This window comes from Anabas testudineus, chromosome 9 (genome assembly GCF_900324465.2).
Source record: "Anabas testudineus chromosome 9, fAnaTes1.2, whole genome shotgun sequence".
In the NCBI taxonomy this organism is placed as follows: Eukaryota; Metazoa; Chordata; class Actinopteri; order Anabantiformes; family Anabantidae; genus Anabas; species Anabas testudineus.
Window position 1 is genome coordinate 15937226 of NC_046618.1, and position 25145 is coordinate 15962370.

Genomic DNA, 25145 nt, shown 5'->3' on the forward strand with positions numbered 1-25145 from the left:
CAGCTGGCACTTTGACAAATTCCTTCAAAGACAAAGCGGTAAAGTGTAGGAGAAAGTGTTGTCAAATGGTTAACACATATCAACCATTGAGATGGATGCTTGCATTTGCTTTGTGCATCAAATAGAGTCATTTTGCACATATATTATCAAAGTATATTACGTATTTTCACGAATGTGGAAGAACATTGTGCAATTTTGTTTTTTACTTTGCGAGCAGAGACAGGGGAAGTGAAAGAGGACAGTGGGCGGGACCCTGGATGGTGTCCGGCATTTCTGTAACGTTCACACAAACACAGCTAAACACTATTCAATAAAAACAAGAGGCATAGTTTCATGAAAAGTTTCTTACAGTCTAACAGTCATTACAGGTAAAAAAAAACAAAACAAAACAGCTAACAGTGGAAAATGAAATGATAAACTTCACACTGCAGAGATTTAGGAGTGATGAAGAACCACAGTAGCTTCATAAAAACGTCCTTACATTCAAGTAAAACTAATTCAAAGCTTTGGGCACTTTATCAAATCATTGTGGAGACACCTATCAGTTCTTGTTAAAACATGTAAGTCAGTTTTAGGTGAGGGTTCAGTTATTGTGCAACACTGCATTAAAGCTACAGTAATCTATTCATACATATTAAGCATTAAAACAAAAGCTGTAAACTAGCACAAAGTACACTTGGCCAGGTGAGATTGTCTGTCTGCAGATACAGTAGAGGCTATGCAGATATGAGTGGCAGCGAGGTCACTGTTATGAGAATACAAAGGTCAAAGGCCTCTGATGTTTTAACTAGGTCAGCAGTTGTCAGCAACTTAGTGGTTTCCATCTTGCATAAAGATGCAATAAGCTTAGATAAGCTGTTATCTGAAAGTAGAGGGATGGAACACAATAATAAAAATGGCTGCTCATCAAGTGTGCACATGATTGTTAAGACTGAAGTGTTTCTTCATATCCATGGAAATTTATGCCCCCATTAAAATTAAGTTCTGTTGGACTGCCTCAAATCAAAGTTGTTCCTGCACGGTATCCATTGCACACATATCTATATGTGTAGTCGTTACTAGACTGAAGAGAAGTGGAACAATTGATTTCCTGTGCTGATTCAAGCAGTCCTGTCTAGAAAAATGAAGCCACGTTGCGACAAACAATGTTATCTTAGTAGGATGTTTTTCTCTTGTTAATGTTTTTTAGAAAAGAGAATCCTCCACCAGGATTGCTTATTGCACATAGCAAACTGGAAGACGCACCACAAATAAACTTTCCAGTAGGAACTGGGCTAGAGGACAGTCACATGCACATACAGACGAAGCGAGAGGAAGGCAGCTGGTGACTGTGACAGTGACAGCACAACTGTGCTGAGCAAAGAGATGCAGTCAGCAGATCTAACTGAGCCGGACATGTGACACAGCGTGCTCTGCAAGGATTTTTTTACAATTGCAAGAAAAATAATTTTACTTGTTTTCTGCACAAATTGGTGATTGGATCTGATCTGATCTTTACCAAAGTCATAAATGCCACCGTAATAAAACACAAAGAGTTATGATCTTTTATGTCTTTACTGAACACACCCATTAAAGTAAGTGTTTTTTTTAATAACTGGTTGAACCATCTTTGGCAGCAATAACCCCATGTAAGTTCTTTCAGCAGCCGTGGCTCAGAGTTGCACAACATCCAAGAGAGGATTTGGACCATTCTTCCCCACAGAACTGCTTCAGCTCAGACATATTTGTAGATTTTCTAGTTTGAACAGCTCTCTTCAGGCCATGACACAGCATCTCCATAGGATTGAGGTTTGGACTCTTCAAAAGGTGGATTTTGTGTCTCTGAAGCTATTCTGTAGTAGATTTACTTTGGTTTTTAGGTTATTATCTTGCTGCATCACCCAGATTTTACTCAGTTTACACACAGCCACCTTAACATTATCCTGATCCCTGATAAACCTGGGAAATCAGTTTCCCTCTGTGATGGCAACATCCCAGATCCACAGGCAGCAACGCACCCCAAAATCCTTTTGATTCCTCTACCATACTTCATTTCAAGCAGGAAATTGAAAATAGTTTTTTTTTTTTTTTTGCATCTGTATTTTGTGATCCGGTGTTACTGATTTACAGAGTGTGCCACTGTGGCATTTGCGCATTATGACGTGTATGACCCTGTAAGTGCATGTCAAAGGATCCAAACTGATAATCTGACTCCACATTGATGTACTGACAAATTGAACAATATGATTATTTATTTAAATACAACTTAAAGATAGCACAGTGTTTAAATATTTCGCCTATATTGATATAGGTTCTGTGCAATTATACCTTAATTATGCTATTCCTATTAACAGTCCATACTATGTTTACTAAGGTAGCATCAGAGTGCTAAGTTATACAACATTAGCAAGAAGCTCACTTAAATTCTTGGACATGCTTTGGTAGGCAGAATTGTTATTACTATAAAGCCAATAGTTGCATTGATGACAATGTGATCTAAACTAGTTAACATCTCATATAGTTTCTCAGTGTTGCTTACCTGATTTACAGTGAGTCTAAAAACATGTAACCCAGCTTTAAAACGTGTTAAAATAGGGTCTTGCTACTTAGCGCTGTCACTAAGCAACGCACCTTGGCGTCTCTGATTTGCAAAGGCTTCTGGGAATCCGAGGCCCAGGGCTAGAACGACCGCCCTTTTTGGAGCAACGAGACTAGAACAGCAGTACATCCGCCGAGGGAAATATTATCGCAAAACAACTTTCAGGAACAGCGTAACCAAACTCGAGGTATGTGTAGCGATGCGTTTTGACGCGTAGTTTGACCCGGGGCGTTTGTAATTGGAAAAGCCGTCTGGGAAAAGTGTATTTTAATGCGCGGTTTGATGACGTAATGTTGATTGTCAAACGCGAAATGGCGAGCGTGCTAAGAGGCCCTTTACCTGCACCTCTCTGGGGTTGCGGCATGTTTATTTGCTTATGGTTCCAATTTTATGACGGTTACACATGTATATGCAGTCCCGGTAAGTTTGGCTTTGGGAAATTACGTTGTTTTTGCTGCGGGGGTAGTTTTGTGTGTTTGCTAGTTAAGCTAACATCGAGCTAGATTAGCAAAGCTGTTAGCTAAACATGCTCCATGTGTCGGGTCATTGGTTGAGTCGTTTTCCTGTCTTCTGCCACAGAGCGCTTCTCTTCTAAGAGTTAACGGGTTGTGATTATTGTAGAATCTATTTCGGGGGGTTTTAAAGCATAGTTAACGCTAACCGGGTTTAGGGATAACGTGGTTTTGATCATAGGCCTTCATTGTTGACTTCCTCATTCTGGTCAATATTAATCTTAAACGCAGTGATTAAAACGTAAATGCATTAATTTAAATGCTGTGTGGTTCTCTTCGCACAAGTCTATTTGACACTGTTGCATTACTTTTGCGGCGCATTCAATTAATTAGTGGGGATTAGATATTTCAGAGGAGTCTAATGTTTCGTCTGTATTTGCTAATTCACTGTTTAATAACATGCAGTCTGTTTTTATTTTATAATCGGGTTTAAATTGTTAATAGTTGTTTCCCCAAAATCTGGAACCAGAAAGAGTAGGAAGCACGATTTAGGCTTCAAGGTGCAGTAGTTGTTCAACTTTCTGACATATTGGACAGTGAGAGGCCTAATGAGGTTGTTGGACGTGCAAGCTTATGATTATATCGACTATGAATTAAAAGATTCCCAACGTTATTTTATTATAGTGAGCTATTCTCAAAACAATTGTTTCTAATAATGCATTGCACAGCACATCTAACTCTAAGCAGGAGTTCAGGTTATTATCACACTGAAGCATGCTTGGCACTGTGAGAGGTCCAAGTGGGCACCTCTTCAATAATATCAAGACTTTCCTTTTTTTTTGTCTCTTCTGCAGAGAAGGATCAGGTGAATAATGGCGGCTGAGGCGGAGGTGGAGATGGATGGAGGCAGTGAGTACCCAGCACATTACAAAGTCATGATGGACAAACTTAATGAACAGCGACAGCTGGACCAGTTCACAGACATTACTTTGATTGTGGATGGTAAGCAGGCTTGCATTACAGATCAGCTTTATAATGTCTTAGTGAGGTTGTGAAATAAAAACCCAGACATTTATGTGTGTTTCTGGTCTCTTGCAGGACACCAGTTCAGAGCCCATAAAGCGGTGCTGGCAGCCTGCAGTCAGTTTTTTCACAAGTTCTTCCAGGATTTTACTCAGGAGCCTCTTGTGGAGATAGAAGGTAATCTGAGTTTCACTTAAATTCTGGGGGAAAAAAAACGGTTAGATGCCTTCTTAGCAGAAACATAAAGAGAACAAAATCTGTCATTTGGAAGAATTTTTTTTAAATTTTCATTAAGAAAAGTCCTTTCTGGATCAATTGTGTTATCCCTGTAGATACTGTCGACATGCAATTATCCAGAACCATTAACTATTATAACTGATACTACAGCTGTAGAGTTTCTTTAGCCTCATTCTATTAATGTTACCGTTGCTATTTCTAGTAGAATCATTGCATCCCCAGCTTTTAACAATGAAACCGAATAAAGCAATAGCATAACTCACTGACATTAGTAGGAAAGTTGTGGAAATATTATGTTATATATGTTGTAAAACCAAAGTGACATTAGTGCCAGAAGTATTATTTGTGATAAACGATTGTAAGTCTATAGTTTGTAAATGTGTTACCAAACCTTTTCAGTTTACTAGTTATTCCCAGGTTACAAACATGTGTTTTTATGTTTAACAATTTGTATTATATATCCAGTCAAGACTTTCCCTGTCCTCATTACTAGATTAAGTAAAACAGATTTTTCTCATCACTTGCACCACTGCTCTGTAATATTTCACCAGGAGTAAGCAACACAGCCTTTCGCCAGCTGATGGAGTTCACATACACAGCCACATTATCTTTAGCTGGTGAAGAGGAGGCAAATGACGTGTGGAAGGCTGCTGAATACCTCCAAATGCAGGAAGCCATCAAGGCACTCAATAATAAGTGAGACTTACCTACAGTTAACCTGTTACCTATCACTACTGAAAATGCTAAATTTGGTCTATACTATATTGGTGATTTTGAAAACTGATGACTTCTACATTGTTAACACTAAACAATAGTTCATGTTCTCTTGTAGAATAAATGAGAAACCGTCAATGACGGCAAAGAACAAAGGTAAAAAGAGGAAGATTGCTGAGACGTCTAATGTTATTACAGAAACCTTACCCTCAGTGGAAGGAGAACAGGTCAGTGAATTGATTATGTTGATATTAATGATTTTGTTATTAAATTATTATTAAAAATATCTAATGTATGAAGTCAGGACTGAATATTTCCATGTTCTCCAGGTGGAGATTGAGGTGATAGGCGAAGGTGCTATTGAGGTGGAGGAGTCAGGACTGGAGGAGGTGGTTGACGCAGCAAAAAATGCTCAGACAGCGTCAGATGACTCTGCTTTGGCTCTTCTTGCTGATATAACTAGCAAATATCAGCAAGGGGAACCTACATTACAGGTGATCAAGAAAGGAGGAATAGAAGAGGTATAGTGTTTTTCTTTTATGTTAAAAGCAGAGTTTATTTATTGGTAAATTGTGAATATAATTGTGGTAGAACTGACCGTATTAACCCAAAAGTATGTTAATCCTGTGTTTGTGTTTATCAGGAACTTGTGTATCAGGAGGAAACTGTAACTGCCTCTAAGGTGCTGGAGAATGTCGAGGTTGTAGAGGTCCAAATTTCTCAAGTGGACAACATGTTTCGCTGCTCCAAGTGTGACCGCAGCTTTAAGTTATACTACCACCTCAAACAGCACTTGAAAACACACCTGGGCTCACTGGACAAGCCGCATGTATGCAACCATTGTGGGAAAGCCTATACACGGGAGGGCGCCTTGAAGCAGCACATCAGCACATTTCATTTTGAAGCAGAGGAGCTGTCTCGAAATAACAAACCCCAAAAGAAAGTGCATGTTTGTGAATACTGTAAAAAAAACTTTGACCACTTTGGCCACTTTAAAGAGCACCTGCGGAAGCACACTGGTGAGAATGGAAAAAAAAATGTTCTGTAAAAATTACACAGTTGAATACATGTCATGTAGATGTGTTGTTACACGTATTAATATGGTGTCTTTTATTGTGTCTATGTTTAGGTGAAAAACCTTATGAGTGTCCAGACTGCCATGAGCGATTTGCAAGGAACAGCACACTAAAGTGCCATATGGCAGCCTGTCAGAATGGGGCCGGGGCCAAGAAGGGACGCAAGAAACTCTATGAATGCCAGGTACAGTTTGTCCAAAATCAAGGACATCAATCACCCCCTACCGGTGCAGTGTCTATAGTTTAAAAAAAACAAACAGTTTTCAGACATTCTTTCCAACTATCTGTTAATACTTTGCTTTATGATTGTATATCCAAAGCACAATGTGAAAGTGAGAAGAATTAATAATTCAGTAGAAGGAAAACCAATCGGCAACTGTTTTCATGACTGATTAATTGTTGAAGCAATTCTTCAAGCTAAATAATTGATGGCGCTGGTTGCGTTAGAATTCCTTTCTTTGCCTCATCTACATTAGTACATGAACACACACACACACACACACACACACATATATATATATATATATATATGTATATGTGTGTGTGTGTGTCTCCCAGTAAATCTGGTATGTTTTGTCAGTTTGCCTCCTTGGTTACTCTCTACTCTTTTTTTCCCCTCGATGGCCCTAAACCACTGTTTTCTCCTCCACATGTTCTTTCAGGTCTGCAGCAGTGTTTTCAACAGCTGGGATCAGTTCAAAGACCATCTTGTGAGCCACACAGGAGACAAGCCCAACCACTGCACAATGTGTGACATGTGGTTCACCCACCACAAAGAACTTAAGACCCACCTGGAAGACATCCACTCCATCGAGGACAAGTCAACCGAAGAACTCATCATTACTGACTCAGCCGCCACCGCCGCCCTCACCATAGCAACACAGAGCATAGAAGGTGGTGAAACGGTCCTGTTGGATGATGGAATTCAGGTCGAGCACGTCACAGTGGAGCCTGTAGATGTGATGGAAATGGAGGAGACGGCAACAGTTGTGATGGAGGATGGGGGGGTGGCAGAGATGTGTGAGGAGGACGTGGAGAGATTAAAGCAGGCTGGAGTGCAGATTCAGGTTGTGCATGTGACCACAACTGAAGTTGATGGGCAGCAAGTGGTGAACTCTCAAGTGGAAGTTGAGATGGAGGGGGAGATGGTGAACATTGAGGAAGCCGAACAATCAGTGGTTGTATGAGACTGTGGAACAAGTACTGACTCAAACGACCTGCAGGACACACTCTCAGTCCTGAATGGCTGCATTTTCCAGAGCTGACATCTTATTGACCGTACAGTCACCTTTGTATGTCCTGCTGTTTGCCATCCCATTGAAAGAAAGTCTGTGACTTATGGACAAAGATTTATCATTCTCTGCTCATAGTGTTGTATTTATTTTAAAGCTGTGTGCCATCATATCCCATAATGTTTTCAGTGCTTTATCCATGCATTTACATCCTTTTTCTTTTTGTCTCTATTTTACATCAAATTTAGTTTTGTTCTTGTAATTCAGGTCAGTTGCCAAGACAATTTGACCGTGAATGAAATGGAGCAGCTCAAACGACAACCGCTGCCGTACGGTGCTGATGCTCCTCAGTGCTAATGCTATATTTCTGCTTCTTATTTTCATATTGATGTTTGGTGTTTTTGTAGGAAAGTCCCAGATGTGGAATAAAATTTGTTTTCCAGAATGGGCTTGCATCTGCTGAAATCTTAAATCTTAAACTTCACACAGTGGATTTTGGATATGGAAATCAAGTTACCTGTAGATGTTTAGTTTCTACATTCTGAAACAGTTTAGCTTTACTGAAAGTGGCTTTCAGCACGTTGCTTTGGTGTTCAGGCTGCATATCTTTCTGCTGGGAAAGTAAATATTGTCTTTAGTTTTCCAGAAACACAACTTATAATTACAAAAAAATGCTTTATAGCTGCTGGATGCATAAATACACAACTGTTTGCTGGAAAGTTTGTCCTTTTAACCCAGGTTTCAGATTGTATATCAGAAATTGTGTACACACACTGCCCCCAAGTGGGGAAAAAAAAACTAATGTGCGTCTTAGTAAATTGGTGTGTTAACATTTGCACTAAAATGTAGATGTAATAGTAGTTCATTGTACCCATCAGGTCTACTGCTTGATGAAGGATCTTTGGATTAAAATCTCTAAGGTGTATGTTGTTAACAACTCAGGGCTGTAGGATATGGATTAGTCCAGTTTGACTTGACTTTATGCAACAAAAAAATTGTGATTTGAAAAGACAGCAGTCATACTCACTAGTATTAGTATAACATCTCAATTATACCAACGGCCATAGCAAATATATACAGATATTTTGTTTGCTTAACTGTAATATTGTATCCTGTCTTGCACAGGCCACCTGTTTAAACTCACAGACCCCACTCTGGTCCTCTGACCCCACGTTGAACCTCTGCTGTGCACGGTGCGTGACGAACACAGGTTAGATTACCTGGTCCCCCCCGCCTGCACCCCCCGTCTGCACCCCCCGTCTGCACCCTGCACCGGACAGCTCCTGTGGTACTGAACTACACTGATCCCGCAGTAGTAGCCGTAATCCGCGCCTCTCATTGGACGAGCGATGCTCCGTGGAGCCCCTGTGCGGCCGCTGATTGGTCCCGTCACCTGCCAGTCGAGCGGGTTTCCTTCGCGACAGACTGTACCGGGGAGCAGCTGCAGCAGAGCCGATGCGCTCAATGTCACCGGACACCGGAGGAGAGGATTTTACAGCCAAGTCAGCAAAGCTCGTCGCCACAGACGCATGAGGATTTTCCTCCAGGTAAGACTGCTTCCTAAATTCAGCATGTATGATGTATTTGCGCTGACAGGTTGATGATAGAAAGAGAAGAGTAGCTCATAGGGAATGGCCTTCTGCGAGGAGGTGGGAACTGTTGACAGTCAGTGAACACGGTTTATACATCACTGAGCTGATGCACTTGAAGACTTACTTAGTTTTCTCTCTGGAAAACTTGGATAAATCCGCAAATTGTAGCCTGTTTCTAATTTCTAACACACCGCAGTCACAGGGCAAATCCCGTCTGGCTGCCCGGCTGTACTGTACCTCCTGTATTAATCTTTGCGGATGAGCTTGTAGCGTGTGACTTCACAGTTTATAGAAATGATATGAGAACACGTCTCCTAATTCCTTGCCTGTAATCTCTCGGTCTGTTTGTACAGTAGTTGTGTTTTGCAACGATCGCAGTCGTTAAAATCAATGCATCACTTCTGGAAAAGGATCACAGCGCATCACCTGGCACTTACGCACACACGTGACGCACGGAAAAGCCCAGTGTACTAGAACAACTTTGGCTCTGATGAATCTCTTTTACTGTGGCTTTTATACTGTATCAACCTTAACCTCGTGTCCCATGAAACTGATGTAGTGAAAGCTTTTGTAGCTATAGAATAGTTTGCTTTTATCTTCAGCACAGTGGCTGATCAACACAAACTTATTTTTGATTTGGGATTTATATGGGTAAAGATTGTGTGCATGTCAGAGAAAAGCTTTGTTAAATTATTTAAAATGTGCCCGTGGCTATGGAAAGGAAATGAATAGCCTGAAGCAAGAGGTGTATTTACTGCAGTTATAATCACTGACTGGTTTATTTGCATTTTATTCTTTTTGTGTTTACTGAAAGCAAAGATAGAGGAGGAGATCAGAATGATTCAGCATTCAGATTTACATGTCCCCTTTTACACTGTAACATGTCTTCTCCAGCTACGTAACTCTAACACTGTGTCTTTAATCATAGGTTGTGTTTTACAGCCTACTTTAAATAGCAAACAACTGGAAGCTGTGTGATACTAAAATGAAGCCTCGGTTAACTTGCATTACAAAGGTCATCTCATCCAATCAAATCTGCCTCAATCATCCTCATCATCTCGCAGCAGAGTTGAATATAGATTTCGGATTCAAAAACCGTCCTTTTCTAAGCTGTTCATTTCCTCCCGCATGAAATTTGTTGTTGATTTTCATTCTTTTGATGGTTAATCAGTCAGAGCACATGAAACGTGGTGCTTCATGTGTTATTTTTCTTTGATGCTGACCTCTTTGAAGTGCCAACACTGAATAACATGCAAACTCAAACGGCTCTAAAGTAGGAAAAAAATAAATGACCACATAGATCTAGATTTGAACCACCAGATGCTGGCTTTACACCGTCTACTGCATTATTATGTTATTGCGCTCCCTGCATCCAGTGTCATGGTAACTTAGTTAAGGCCTCAGAGACATCTACAGCTCTGTGTCACTGTGCTCTGTATTGCCCAGCTTAGTGGGAAACACTCTGCACATTCAGTTATAATAATGCAAAATAATATGATGGATTTATGCTACATAAAAACATACATGTAAAACAAAATGTACACCATTAGTTGTGGAGTATTAATGTTCTACGTATGTATTTGTCAGCCAAGTATTATATGTAGTTATTTCTAAGTGCTTTAGTTTTAGAGGTCTCGAGCTTTGGTTGGCACTTTCTGTTTATGTGTATCCGGGGAAAGGGATTTAGAGGTCAGTGTGATTTTTCGTGCCTCCCTTTCTCTTCTCTTTTTGTTTTTTGGAAATGTGAAATATTTCCCCCAGAGAGGCCTGGATTTCTGCTCCCAAGGCCCTCAGTCTTCATTGTTGCTGCTCTTTTTTTCTGTTGAGCTCTTTATTTTTGCCAGACGCGCCTCTCAATTAGCACACTGGGGAGCTTTGTGCAGCGAGAGCTTGCTGCCTTTGTGCACACGCACGTGTGTGTTTGTGTGTGTAAAGTATTTACGTTACTGTGCTTGTGCATGTGCCTGTCTGAGGAATGTGCGGGTGTGAATGTGTGTGCGTTGGTTTTATGCCTGGATAAATAACGGCAGTAAAAAAAACTGAGAATGAGATGCAAACACAGGCTGGATCGAGGGAATTGATGTGATCTTAGTACCATCGCTTTTGGGATCTCCACGCAGAAATGATTGACAGTGTTGTGAGTGAGGACCCATACTTGGCGTAGCATACTGTACTGTAGCTGTCTGCAGTGCTTTCTAAGTGGAGCAGTAGAGTACAGTACTCAGTAGAAATCTCTCAGGTGTTTTGCTTTTGGGAAATGTTATTCAGTTGCACCTCAAGTTGTATAATGGCTTCACGTACATAAGCAACACGAGTACTTCCATGCTCAGTGCCGCATGTCTCTGTAAACAGATCACTTTGTGCTCTCTGCGTGACGCTTATTGACAGTCGATGCCTAGTCCTGAGCCTGAAAAAAGACAAACCAAGCTCAGTCCGTTTCTATTACCGAGCAACCATTTAGATCTGTTGTCCAATGGCAACAAAGCACAAAGCAATGTGAGCAACTAGACTCATCTATCGCCCCTCTGAGGAGATACTGCATTGGAAGTAATCATCAGTGGAACCAGTTAGATATTGAAAATTGTGTTAAAATACTTTTAGGAATACAGCATATTTACTGGATGAAGCTTCGATTATATTTTGGTTAAAACCAGGACAACAATTACAGGACAGTGAGTCTCTGATCAGCCATTTTACTATGTAGTGACTATATTATAAAATATATCAATCTGCAAATGAAAATACAATTTCCTGATGGTGATTTAGTCCCATGACACTTGTTCTCTCCTCTCATTATTTATTGCATTTATATCATGCATGGTTGTTCTTTTTATTTGCACACATAAAAGGCTGGTATTCAGGCCTTGTTGCTTTGTGCTGTAAAGTGGAGGCCTCTCCTCTCTTAGAAAGTCCTTTTAGGCTGCCTGAGATCAATGTTTGCAATGCAATGATATTCATGGCGCAATGGCAGGAAGGTGTTTAAAGGCTGGGAGGCTGTAGACCTTACAAAAGAGGACTGCTTTGATTTCCCAACAAAGCTTTACCATAGATTCATTCATTTTAACATGGGGATGAATGAGAGAACCTCTACCAATCTACCAAACCAGTATGTTATGCTAAGTTAACCATTTCTATTTCTGCCTTATGCACACACATACACGTTACCTAATTTAACCTCTCCATCAGAGAAAATAACGCAATTGTATTCACATTACATTGAAGGATATCACATCACATTAGGGATGAGGCTAGCTTTCAACTCTACTTTTGAGTTGAGTACTATTTCCTGCCACTGGACAACAATAGAGCAACAATGGGGCTTCATATCACAGAGGAATGAGCTCTTTCAGGTTTTGGCTACACAGGCAATACAATCAGTGTGGTGTTACTATCTAAAATTACTAAGGAATTTTTCAACACCATTCAGGTGCCGGGTTGAATGTGGAACTACTTCAGACCAATCTGGTTTTGTGAGATCCCAGGAATAACCCAGATAAACATTAAAACATTATTAGCAATGTTTTTGTGTGTCACTTCCAGCTCAGATTCACCTTTTCTTTTTTCCTCTCATGGGACATTGTTAGAGCTTTGTTCTCAGAGTGACATGCACCTAGCACCTAATTACACTTAACGTATACACCCAAACGCATCACACACAATTTAAAGTGTGCCAATCATCACCTGTACTCTGTATTAGAAGAAAAAAAAAGAAAGTTCTTGGTGTTATAGTGATCTCTGTTTTGTTTACTTTGGCTCACATGGAAACATTAGTCTGCATTGCCCTTGGAGGAGGATCCCAATTCTAAGTAAAGTAAGGATTAGAATACGAGTTAATGGACATTCAAGCAGGCACTCTGTTGACATGTGCATGAAAACTCACTCACATGTTGGCAAAACCAGGTATACCACGGTTTTAGACAGAATCCTGAAAAAAATGATAATAATATGGTCCAAAATACAAATAATACTTATAATACTTATAATACAACTATAACAGGTAAAAATCCTAAAAAGAAGTTCTAAACTAGTGCTACCTGAACATCAAAAGTAACTTAAAGGTTGTTTAATTTAGTGTCTTCTTATGTGCTTTCTTCCAGGTTGTTTTACTAAACATCCCATGGCTAAACCCTGACACTATCATCTGTTCGACCTCTTTCCTCCATCCTGCCCACCCCCGTCCAGCTCCTCTTCCCTCCTCCTCAACCTGTGGCCTATTTATACCACGGAGTCTCAAAAGAGCCTATTAAAGCGCGGCAGACCTCTTCAGGCGGAGACAACAGCGAGCATGAATCTGATCACACATGGTCTATCTGGTTTCCAGCAAAATCTCAGGCTTTAACTTCTGGAAATCGTAGAAAATGTCACAGCTGTTTTAAAGTGACAGGCTGCCCCTTATGTTTAATGGGGACAGGTTGCAGCTGAAGAAGATTTAAGAAATCTAGGATTCAACATGCGCTTGGGTCCACAGCCCGGGGTTTCTACCTTGTTAAATTGAAATACAAGAAAACAATTTGTTTAGAGACTCAGTTGACTAAATAGCTATGAGAGTTGGACAAGGACACAAAGGATTTTTCCTCTCATGGACTCATAAATGTGAAGGTAAGTCAAGGCTTCTGTCTAATACAAATTTGATTTAGCTGCTATATTTGGTGGTAAATTATGTTGTTAATTATATTATGCAAACAGAAATTGTAGGGCATTCATTTAACTCATAATAGACAACTATTTGTTAAAAAAACATGCAAATGTACTGATATGTCGAGAAAGGAGAATGGACTTGCTATGCAATAAAATAAGCTGTTAAAAGTTGAGGTTTTAAAAACTCTCTCATAATAGTAGGAACATCAGTCATTCAGTGGAGGAGCAGACAGTAGTTTTCACAAGATGCATAGAAATAAAGTGTCTCAAAAATCTAGTAAGAATTAACAATAAATCTATTTATCTTATTGTGCGTCACTCCCAGCCATGAGCTAAGCTCACTCCACCCTGGGCATCCCATTCAGGATGACTGCTGTCTGTCCCTCTGAGAGCAGCCCAGAAGGGGATGCATCTGGGGCTGGGACAGCAGACTCAAGGGGATCAGGGGCAGCAGGAACTGCTGGGAACAGCTCCGTTTCTGGGCCAGACACCAGTGAGTCTAATGGAGACTCCAACAGAGGATCTATTGGAGGCACAGTTGGTGTTACTGGTGGCCAAAGGTACAACCGCTGGAGCCGCCAGGACAGCTCAGACATCAACACAGATGATGAGGGAGCCTGTGTCCGCCGCCTCACCCCTCTGGAAAGGCTGAACCTGGACATGTGCCAGGATGACAGGTAGGGGTCAAACGATGAAGTAGATTCCATTTTCTAATATGTCCTTTATTGCCATGTATTACTTTAGAATAAGGATTAGTTGTATTGCTGCGTTCCTCTTTGACTTCCCAGGTGGTTAAAGGTTTTCATTATAGGCTTCACGCTGGTATATCATACAGAATATTTAGTGTTATGCAATCTGGTCACAGGGTGGTCCGTGAGCTAACAGTGGGCAGAAGAATCGGCTTTTACAAAATTCGAGGGGAGATTGGCTGTGGAAATTTCTCCCATGTTAAGTTGGGAATTCATGCCCTCACCAAAGGTAAGACACTGCATGTTATCAATGAATTGTACTGAGGACATTTACACAATGGCAAATGGAAACATTAAGCTACACATAGATGCTCATGTTGACATGACTGACTGACTTCTACTGATAGACGCCGAGGTATTTTTACTGAATAAGCACAGGTAAGAGCCTAGAAACATCCATCTTTAAATGTAAAAACCCTAGGTAAGCTCCCATGTGCTCTCTGCTCTGGATTTATATTAGAGCTAAGTGATAATTTGGCTGATGAGCTGTTTCCATCGATGGCCTGCAACACTAACTAACTAACACTAAGTGTCTCTTTATGTAGCAATTCACTAACAAGGCAATATGTGCTTGGCCAGGGGGCTGATTCAGCCACAAAGAGACACTTTGTCTGCTGCCCTTGAACAGATGGATTGATTAGAGATCTCCAGTTTCCTTAGCGACGACTAAAATTGCTGCACGCCTCATCAAATGCTAAAGAGAGAGGAGGATGTGTGTGTTTGCGTGCGCATGTAACTGGTACCATTTAGTCCTTCAAAAACAATAAGAGCTGTGGTGCATTTTAAATGATCCTATTGAAAAAAATGTCACCGCTCAGAGGAAGTCTTATCCCAGTGTGAATAATGCATAGTGAAGCACAATTAGATATCTCAACACCATTTTGCCACTTAAGAACTTTTCTGTATTCAGTTACCTGAGGTCTATTTTAGTTATCACTATTAATCATTGAAAGTACGCAGCCAAGATATCGGTTGTTTAAATTTGATATATGCAAAGGATTTTGATCTCTTGCACTTGTAAGCTATACACATTTTCAAATGAGAGCTTTCCTCATTTTTTAAAGACGATGAGATAAATTTGATTCCAGGACACTGCAGTTAATTCAGCGCCCTGTGTTCCCGTTATACTTCATCGTTACTGCTCACTGCAGTACTGAATATTTCCCTTCATTTACAAAAGCAAATTTATTATGGATAGGGCCTAAAGTGAGAATTGACCCCCTGGGAGAACATAATCAAGAAAATTGGTTTCTCGGGGCAAGTAATCCTTCATCAGATTATCTAGAAGAGAGCGTCAGGCTTTGTCATCTCATTGACACTTCTGTGTTTTCTGAGTTTAACCGGATTCACCTTCAATACTCTGTCTACACATCTAATGCATCATTTATAAGAAAACATCTTTAAAAATGTCTTGCCCATCTGTGCAAGTGTTTTAATACTTCTCCCCAGAAATGTTTTTTCTCCCTTTGCATCACCAGACAAGGTGGCCATTAAAATCCTAGATAAAACCAAACTGGATCAGAAGACCCAGAGGCTGCTGTCCAGAGAGATTTCTAGCATGGAGAAACTACACCATCCGAACATCATACGCCTCTATGAGGTCTGGATCATGTAGTGCACGTTCTCATATGGATTTATTTGTAGTATGACCTTTAACTGATCCCAACATACTTCGTCAATGATCATGACACACAGCTGACACCCAGTCTTCTCAGTAATGCATTGTGACATGCTTTTCACTTGTGCTGTCTTTTTCTTCTTCAGGTTGTGGAGACGTTGTCACGGTTACACTTGGTGATGGAGTATGCGGGGGGAGGGGAGCTCTACACCAAGATCACAACAGAAGGGAAACTTTCTGACACCGACGGCAAGATTGTCTTTGCTCAGATCCTCTCTGCTGTTAAACACATGGTCAGTACGTACAGTTTCTATTCAGAAAGACATTAATTCAAAGTTATGTATACATGTAACCAAACAGAATATCATTTTAAATGACTGAGGTCACTCAGATTAAGTGTTGTTAAATGTTTTTATTATCAAAACTAAAATACCAAATGCACAGACAAAACCTTGAAGCAGTTGTGAGGCAATCAGGTTTCTGAGACATAAAAATGTTAATAGTGACTTCCCATGTATATTATCCTATGTACAGTATATTATCATTAGTAGTAGTACTACAATAGTTTTAGTTATATTGCGCTGTCAAAATAAAGTGATGTTTGAGATCGTCCCCGGTAATTCATATCAAAAGAGGTGATGCTTATGTAACTAGGTTTTTCATTGTTCTCCCACAGCATGAAAACAACATCATCCACCGTGACCTGAAGGCAGAAAATGTGTTTTACACCAGCAGCTCTTGTGTCAAGGTGGGGGATTTTGGCTTTAGCACGCTGAGCCGCCGTGACGAGACACTCAACACGTTCTGCGGCTCTCCGCCTTACGCTGCGCCTGAGCTCTTTCGGGATGAGCATTATGTCGGCATCTATGTCGACGTCTGGGCACTGGGGGTAATGCTGTTCTTTATGGTGACAGGAACCATGCCATTCAGGGCAGACACTGTGGCCAAACTGAAGCGATGCATCCTGGAGGGGGCTTACATCCTGCCCTCCTGGGTGCCAGAGCCATGCCAGAGGCTGATCAGGGGAATCCTCCAACCCTTACCGTGTGATCGCTGCACAGTGGAACAGATGATGGGCTGTGAGTGGCTGCTACCATGTGGACTTCCCGCGTGCCATGGAGCCCTTTAAACTAGACCCATCCTATCTAGCAGAGACTAACTCATCTGAACTTGGGGAGGAAGAGTTGGAAGTAAAGACAGCTCTGGAGACACTAGGAATCACCTCTGAACACATCCTAAACAACCAGGGGAAAGACTGCAGGAGCTCCATCACCGGGGTCTATAGGATCCTGCTACACCGTTCTCACAAGAGACGAGCTGTTGAGAACTTGCCTGTGGTCACAAAGGTCGTTGGACCAACTACAACAAGTAAAAAGGAACGACTAAAAGTCTACCGCAGTTTACGGCACACATCTAAACTCTGTGTAATTCTGTGACAACATGCTCTGCCTTGCTCTGGAAATTAATTGGCTTAATAGTCTGGGATACAATTGCATGGATTGTGCTTTTCAGTCGTGGTATGTAGCTCCACTCAGCTCCTGAAATCTGGGATTTCTTACTTCAGTATCTTTCTTCTAGTAAGTAAAACTTTAGTCTCTGTGAGAATGTTGCTACCAGTGAATCATTATTATCATTTTTGACAGGAATAGGGGCCTGTAACCCTCATGAGATTTGGGAATGTTGAAATATAATTTATTAAACATATTGATTAAATTGAGTGCATGATTTTCATTTTGTCCATGCAGACTAGATATTCACACACCCATCCCATGATCACTTGTGCTATAACACCAATAAACCTTATTACACATCCACAAAATTAGACTTAAGCAATAAACTGGTGAAACATACAGTCAGTCCATGAAATGTGGTGCATTTAATGTTCAAATATTTTTTTTTCTTTATGAATGAATTTATACAGACTGGTTTCTTTTTAATTTTCATTATTTATAGTGAAATAAAGAATTCAAATCGCTGCTGCTGTTAAACTGGTTAGCTTGAATGACTTCTACATTTTGCGTGGGCCTAACAAAAGACAAGATACAAATACCAACACACAGTTAAAGTGTCTTATTAGAACCTCCTGTAGCAAAATTTAATTTTCAATCTGACTCGTGTGGTATGAGAATTATGAATTAAATTTTTTTTTTTAATCTTCTGATGCCATATTGTGTGATGTGTTGATTAAAATAATTCGAAAATTGAAATGCGCCAGTCTATCTTATGAAATAATGTTTAATACTTATGATGCATTTGAATTTGTGTAGGTGATATGTCTGATACACAGAAGGGAAATGCGTGATGATGCAGTTTGTAATAATTTGCAAGAAAATACTTATTGCATAACAGTGTTTTGTTTTGCTTTACACAATAGTTCTTTTTTGCTGCAAAGTGGAGACTTATTACATAATATACAGAATGACTATGTTTGATACTACTGCTAAATAATAATAATAATAATACATGTGTATGTGCACTGCGCAACAATCACATGTGCCATACGGGGTACATTACTCTACTACTAGTCCCAGAAGCACCCAGGAAGTCCACGTACTCATTTCCGCCTTTACGTGATGACGCAATTTCTGCCTCGTTGGAAGGTGGTTTCGGGAGGAAGTGCGGAGACGGTGAACGACAGCACACAAGGAGCGCAGAGTGGGGAGACGACAGACAACCGGACCCGGCCGATCGAGTGGATCTTCGTCTCTTGACACCAAAAACGGTAAGAAAAGAGATGTCATTCTCATTTGCTGTAATATATTTTTGTGTGTATTGGATTGAAGGGCCACGCCCTCTTAAAACACAGATCACGACAGGATTAAGAGCTTAATGCGGATGTTGGCCTTGGACAATGCCTTATTTCTGCCAGCACATGAGCCGGTAAAAATATATTCTCAGTCACCTTCCCTGCACCAGCTTTCAATCTAAGTAGGTCATTTTGTCCGTGTGTTAAATGGAAATATTGCAGGGCAGTGCTTTTATTTTGCAAGACAATGAATTTGCACAGTTTTAATATGAAGCCCGTATAAATATTCTTTCTTCATCTAGAAATGCAGCAGCGCGTATGTATAAATGTATGTACCAAACGTAAAAGCCCTTATTTGTTTTGATAAATGATCCTGTACTGTAACCACATCTTGTGACAAAGCCAAGTGGGGGCGGGGCTCTGTATGAGATGAGGTCATAAGGGGAGCGTGGAGATGACGCAATAGAAATCTGTTTACATGGCAGTTTCGGTTATGTGTTTATAACCAATTGATGGGGAGGCCAACACATGTAATAATAATAATCATAATAATATTGAAATTCATTCACATACATATCCCCCAACATCCTTTGTGTGTAGGTCGAGAAAAAACATCCACTCCATTATTTTTAATATGTCACTCGAAACTCGCTTTATTTCAAAGTAAAGTCATCACAGGCCCTAAAGCAAGGCAGTACTGAAAATAGAGATTATACTGTGACAATGTTTGAGTCAGTACTTCGACTTTGATACATTTGGTCATAGCTGTGGTGTAAGGTGAGGTGTGATAAGCATTCTTATGATAGCCACAGGCAGTCAAAGTACATTATGGTCAGCTATTAACTGCGAATGAATACATTATGAAGGTTTCTCTTCCTCTAGGACTTCAGCCAACTAATATTGAAATTATTTACATGTTATTTTTTCATTTACATGGCTTTCTAGGGCCCAGCAGGGGTTCTTAAATTGCTTGTGTTGTCCAATCAATAGAGCAAAATCTAAAAGATATTTCTGTAAATGATAAAACAGAGAAAATCAACAATATACAACAATAATGTTTTGCTGTGTGGATATTGTGTCAAACATAACAGCGCTATTCGAGGGCTGCAAAAGTCATTCAAGCCTTATCGCAAAATTAGAGTACTCCAAATCCCATTCCTAGTCATAGTTGTTAAACACATACTAATATTAGATGAATACGAGTGCCACATAATAATAACCTTAATTTAAATGATGCCATATATGCTGCTGTATTGCTTCAGATGTCAGTCCCAGAGGACCTCCCAGAGATGGATGGAACAGACCTGTTAGGACTGCTGTTCCAGGACGGAGAAGATGGATCTACTGAGCTCATCGAATCCTGGCTGTCTGAACAAGATGTAAGATTTAATTCACAGCGATGAAAGAAACTTTGGAGAACAGCACTTAGGGATTCCTCTTTGTTTTAGGATCTCTCAAATGCTGCCGCTATGTTTTTTTTTTTCTTCAACCTTAAAACACCATAAATAACTACTTGATCATGAAACAGCAGAGAGCATTGCAGCCTCACGACTGACATGACTTAAACTGTCTTTTGTTCCCCAGATGCTGACCGGCATGGACACTGAAGACTTTCTGTCCAGCTTGTTAGAGGAAGAGGACAACACAGGGACTATCTGTCCCTCCCATTCTCCTTTGGGCAGTGACAGTGGCATTTCTGATGATAGCAGCACTGGAGCTGGAAACAACAATCTTCTGGGATGCCAGAGTCCCCACAGCAGCGATAGCGACATCGTGCCCAGTCCCAGTTATTCTCAGCCTAGCCCGGAGCACCCGGACCCTGCGGTGGCCCCTGGAGAGCTGCACACAGAGAGCCTGGAGGCTTTAACAGTCCAGACAGATCACAGCTACTCTCTGCTTCAGAGCGGAGGAAGGGACATAGATTTCTTGCAGAGTGTGAGGGCAGAGAAGCCAGACACAGATGTCTTCATTGATCTGGGTATGTGTAATCCAAGAACTCTTTGAGAATGTGGGATTCATAGACCTACTGTAAATAGATATTTTACCTTCTACCTTCAAACAATGTTGATCATGGATTAATACATCCGATAAGTTCAGAAAGATTATTATGTTATGTATGTAAAAACATATGTTTCTTGTTATAGATGACCTGGTGGATGAAGCTATGGAGGAAGACATCACCAGCGAACTGCCCTACACTTTGGCCATAGAGAACTCAACAGAGGATTTATCACAATCTGACAAAACAGACCAGGTCAGTTTCCTCCTGCTAACTAAAGCAGGTACCTAAAGAGACCACTTCAAAAAGTTTAGCAAAGACTAAGTAAAGTAAAGTTTTATTAATATTCCAGCATTGTCTGACATGAATTAGATGGTTTATGACGCCTGCCACAAATGTGGTCCGATTTTAAAAATGCTTCTCTTTCTTTCTTTCAGTTTCAGTTTAAAGAAATTGTGCTCACTGAGGAGGAGAAGCGGCTTTTGTCAAAAGAAGGAGTCAGCATTCCCACATGCATGCCCCTCACAAAGGTAACTGTTTTTTTTTTTTTTTTTTTTTTGCTGAATCAATTTTCAAAATTGATTAATTGTTTGTTTTTTCCGGGGCACAACTCCTCAAAGCTTTTATGTACACGTCATCATCTGTCATGTCAACACTGTGGTGAAAGCTTCCTCCTCTCTGTATAACAGGCAGAGGAGAGGACACTGAAAAGGATCAGGAGGAAGATACGCAACAAGCAGTCTGCTCAGGAAAGCCGCAAGAAGAAGAAGGTGTATGTTGATGGACTGGAAAACAGGTACGATGAGGCCGTGCATTTTTTGGATTCACTTGTTCAACATGGGTACAGAAATGTCTTAAGCAGCTCCTAGAATAGACGCTAACAGAGCTCTCGCTACACTGCCCTGTGTAGTCACGTTTGCTTGACAACAGTGTTTAGTTCACAAGTTGTAGCCGTTTTCATCAAGCTAGAAAAGACGAACAGCATCGTTCCCTGTGACTAGTGGGGCTAGCGGTAACTTATATTTTCACGATCTTCATTTTGTTTTTGGGGTTGAGTTTTTAGGGCTGGTCAGTTGTTTATTGATGTAAATATGCTCATTGTCAAATCATCTTCTGCCACAGGGTTGCCATCTGTACTGCACACAACCTGGAACTGCAGAAGAAAGTCCAGATGCTTCAGAAGCAGAATGTGTAAGACTGTTTTTCTTTTTCATTTTAATGTAATAACATATCTGTAAGTGTTTCTGAACCTTATTCCACATCAACATTAAATGTGCCGTCATGGTTTTTACAGCTCTTTGATTGAGCAACTGAAGAAACTACAAGCTATAGTGAAAATGTCGACTATGAAAGCCAGCACGACCAGCACCTGCGTCATGGTAAATTTTAGGACCATATCAACTTCCTCCTCTGACTATGGTTCTTGTGTGAAGTGTCGAGTTCTTTTTTTTTTTTTTTGGTTTGGTATCGTATTTCAGTATTTCTCTTTACTTCCTCTTCAGGTGTTCCTGCTCTCTTTCTGTCTCATCATCTTCCCATCAGTCAATCCATTTGGCAAAAACACAGAACAGAAGGAACTGTACACTCCCTCCTCCAGTAAGTTACCTTTAAGAACAAAAAAGGTTATGTTTCAGTCTTTCTTATCATGGGTCACCATTATATAATGTCTTATTTCTTCTACTAATCACTGTGGTTTTGTTGTCTGAGCTTTATTAACTATTTTTTTGTTTTTTGTTGCAGTCATCTCGCGGACCTTGCGTTCAGTGCCAACAGAAAACACCGAAGTCATATTCACTCCTGAGGAATATCAGCCCCCATTAGAGGTGGAAAACATTGAAGCCACATTCGCTGGCGGCCAGAAGAACCACACTCCGGATTACCAAAGGGTGGAGCAACCTGACTCCGGAACAGGTGTCAACAGCAACTCCTCGTCAGACTTCCCCAGTTCTGCTCAGGCGGCTGAGATGAAGCCGGGTCCGGCTGGAGGAGTCGGGGCCTTACAAGAAGGATCTATTGATGCTGCAGTGGCGTATGAGGTCTCAGGCTCCAAGGATAACTGGATAGAGCGGAACCCTCCGTCTGTCATATTACAGCAGCACCGTTCAGACGAGATGTAGTAGGACGATGTTTAGTAAAAGAACCAGCAGAGGGAGCCATATCCCTAATACTTTGGGTATTAGAGGGTCACTTAAACTTAACAAATGGAGGAAGGGAAAATTCAGTTAATTATCAAGATATGGGATCAGTCTGTTTGTCTCGTCGCTACTTCTTCCCTCTAACTGACCTCTCGTGTACTGCTGTTACTTTTTTTGCACTTTGTTCTCATGTCTACATTCCACTTTGGTGACAAAAAGAACTGGAGAGAGATTTCCATATTTCAGCAGTGTAAACTACCTAAACAGGACATTACAGTGATGATGCACATGCTTAAGTTGCTGGATGCAACATGCTACATAGATAGCACTGAGTGGTCTCGCGTTATTATAAAAATCGCTGCTGATGACCACAATTTTTCAATTTGTTGTACCATCAAACGGGAATTTTAATTGACTCAGAAGATTACTTCAAGAGCAATATTATTTATTCTAGGGAGCGCGTTGGTTGACTTTCCAATTGCTGCCAGCAGGCGTTACCTCACACTGCTCATGAACGACTTTCCCACAGTAAATTATTGTCAAAACAAATTGTTGAACAATTTGCACTGCGAACAGGTGCAAACATCCATTGCATAGTAGAAGATAGGCTGCTTGATTATCATAAAGCTTGATCAAAGTGGTTGTTTCGACCGCCATAACACAAGCCATTGCAGGACATTTGGCCATGTAGGAGACTTGTAAAGTTAAGTAGTGCTTCCCTTGTAACAAGGGTGTCCATGCTCCTTTTTAATTTTGGAATGCTTTGTTTTTATGTTGTACAGTACAGCAAGAGAAAGTGCAAATATATAACGTTGGATTTGGTCGACCCCTATCTGTCTGTGTGAGGGCTTCATGGGACAGTTCTTACCTTTACAAACACGTCTGATATATCCTAGCACCTGTGTGCGCACAATAAGGGGTTTGATATATTTACGTTATAAACGGTGTTGCAGTAGAATATACTCAAAAATGTAATGACCTGTTTCCCAGTGAGGCATTTTTGTTATATTTGTGTATATCTTATGTTACTGTTGGTAAAAAAAAAAGAAGAAAGAATTGAATCGAAATTATCACCAGAACTGCTTTTTGTTAAAAATCAAGAGTCAGTGAGGTTTTAAATGTTGATCATGTTGAATAAATGCACTGACATTTGGCACAGTCCAAGAATGCATTGTAAATATGCTTAAATGATTGTAACCATTCTGTACATTTGACCTCTCTATGTATAAGTCTGGACGTCTATAATAAACTTTTTATATATCAGAATGACTCTGGGTTTTCCCTGGTATTGAATAAGGAAGGAATATCATATCATAGTTGCTTCCCAAAACAACGTGTATGTGATGTAATCAGCATATCACGTGTTTTTATATTGGTAGTGTAATGAACATCTATATACTTTTCTAACAAAGAGATATTTCTGTAGGCTCACATATTCATTCTGTTATTACATGACTGGGAAACAATGTCAGTCTGACTAATGGAGAAACGTCAGGTGTGGGGGGAATAACAGCAGCAGGCCACGAACAGACTGTGTGGATGAGTTTTGTGTTTGCTGTTGTTTGCAGCATGTTTCAACAACATGTTAGACGGGTGGTCGGGCAGAGGTCGCTCCCAGAGCGACCAGCAGGTGGCGATGTCGGTCCGCATTTCTGATGCCAGAGCGCTGTGTGTGTTTTCACAGGGGGGAGTTAGTGTTCATCAGCTCTGTTGTTGGCGTAGGTTAGGTTAAAGGTCAACCAGTCATAGGGGCCTTCATTTGCATTCAAAGAAATGCCAGTGGTTTTTAATTTGACTCATCAATTAACAAGAACTCTGCAAAGACAATAACATTTACTAGAGCCCGCATTCTGGTAATTAGTGCACCGCCATGATTTGACGGTGCACGTTTGCTCCACGATGAATTTTGACCCATCGGGTCGAGATAAAGCTACAGATTGTGTTACAAGTGTGTTACAAGTTAAACGTCGGACAGCGGCCAGCTGCTGCGGAAACACGCACACGGCCTCCGGCATCTGTCTGAAAAGTGAACGATGTTGAATGTAAACACAGGCAGAGTCACTGATTAGATAAATGGACCTGAAAAAAGACCACTGGGCGCGGCACGTGGCGCTTTTTTTGGGGGGGGGGACCCGTGCGCATCTGTCGGGCATCTGCAGCAGGACACTGAATAGAGTGGGGTAATAAAGAGCGCACACACACACACACACACACACACACACACACGCATCAGCTCCATGAAAGAACCGGGAGCAGGTGGAGGATGTGAGTATTGTTGTGACACCAAGTTGCCTTTTTTTTTTTTTTTTTTTTTTTGTCCCCCCCCGCGGAGAAACGACACGCGTCAAGACGGCCT

General features: G+C 40.8%; 3 protein-coding genes across 4 annotated transcripts; all 3 read left to right on the forward strand.

The window, feature by feature from the left end:
- Positions 1-2642: 2642 nt before the first annotated feature.
- Positions 2643-7757, forward strand: znf131 (zinc finger protein 131). 2 transcript variants are annotated; one of them, XM_026343233.1, is made up of 9 exons: positions 2643-2765; positions 3885-4032; positions 4129-4230; positions 4842-4986; positions 5123-5231; positions 5334-5525; positions 5648-6023; positions 6134-6264; positions 6743-7757. In XM_026343233.1, exons 2-9 carry the CDS (start codon positions 3903-3905, stop codon positions 7265-7267), a joined length of 1710 nt encoding a protein of 569 aa, XP_026199018.1. In that variant the 5' UTR covers positions 2643-2765; positions 3885-3902; the 3' UTR covers positions 7268-7757. The 2 variants fall into 2 exon arrangements, with proteins under 2 accessions (XP_026199018.1, XP_026199019.1); XM_026343234.1 differs by lacking the exon at positions 2643-2765 and adding an exon at positions 2862-2998.
- A 125-nt stretch (positions 7758-7882) lies between these two features.
- nim1k (NIM1 serine/threonine protein kinase) lies at positions 7883-18030 on the forward strand. The gene is given in 8 exon segments (XM_026343236.1): positions 7883-8859; positions 13002-13503; positions 13868-14219; positions 14408-14520; positions 15770-15891; positions 16056-16202; positions 16586-16999; positions 17001-18030. Coding segments are annotated over 6 exon segments (1452 nt in total). The 5' UTR covers positions 7883-8859; positions 13002-13503; positions 13868-13908; the 3' UTR covers positions 17346-18030.
- A 477-nt stretch (positions 18031-18507) lies between these two features.
- On the forward strand, positions 18508-23835 carry creb3l3l (cAMP responsive element binding protein 3-like 3 like). The gene is made up of 10 exons (XM_026344047.1): positions 18508-18631; positions 19918-20034; positions 20240-20633; positions 20800-20909; positions 21092-21184; positions 21344-21450; positions 21777-21845; positions 21949-22033; positions 22157-22250; positions 22395-23835. The coding sequence occupies exons 2-10, from the start codon at positions 19918-19920 to the stop codon at positions 22769-22771; spliced, it is 1446 nt and encodes a 481-aa protein (XP_026199832.1). The 5' UTR covers positions 18508-18631; the 3' UTR covers positions 22772-23835.
- The last annotated feature ends 1310 nt before the right edge of the window (positions 23836-25145 follow it).

Coding starts and splice junctions, on each gene's coding strand:
- znf131 (XM_026343233.1), top strand. CDS start 3,903: ATGGCGGCTGAGGCGGAGGTGGAGATGGATGGAGGCAGTGAGTACCCA. Junction 4,231..4,841: donor GCCTCTTGTGGAGATAGAAG/GTAATCTGAGTT, acceptor ATATTTCACCAG/GAGTAAGCAACACAGCCTTT. Junction 6,024..6,133: donor GCACCTGCGGAAGCACACTG/GTGAGAATGGAA, acceptor GTCTATGTTTAG/GTGAAAAACCTTATGAGTGT.
- creb3l3l (XM_026344047.1), top strand. CDS start 19,918: ATGTCAGTCCCAGAGGACCTCCCAGAGATGGATGGAACAGACCTGTTA. Junction 20,910..21,091: donor AATCTGACAAAACAGACCAG/GTCAGTTTCCTC, acceptor TCTTTCTTTCAG/TTTCAGTTTAAAGAAATTGT. Junction 21,451..21,776: donor GTTGATGGACTGGAAAACAG/GTACGATGAGGC, acceptor CTTCTGCCACAG/GGTTGCCATCTGTACTGCAC.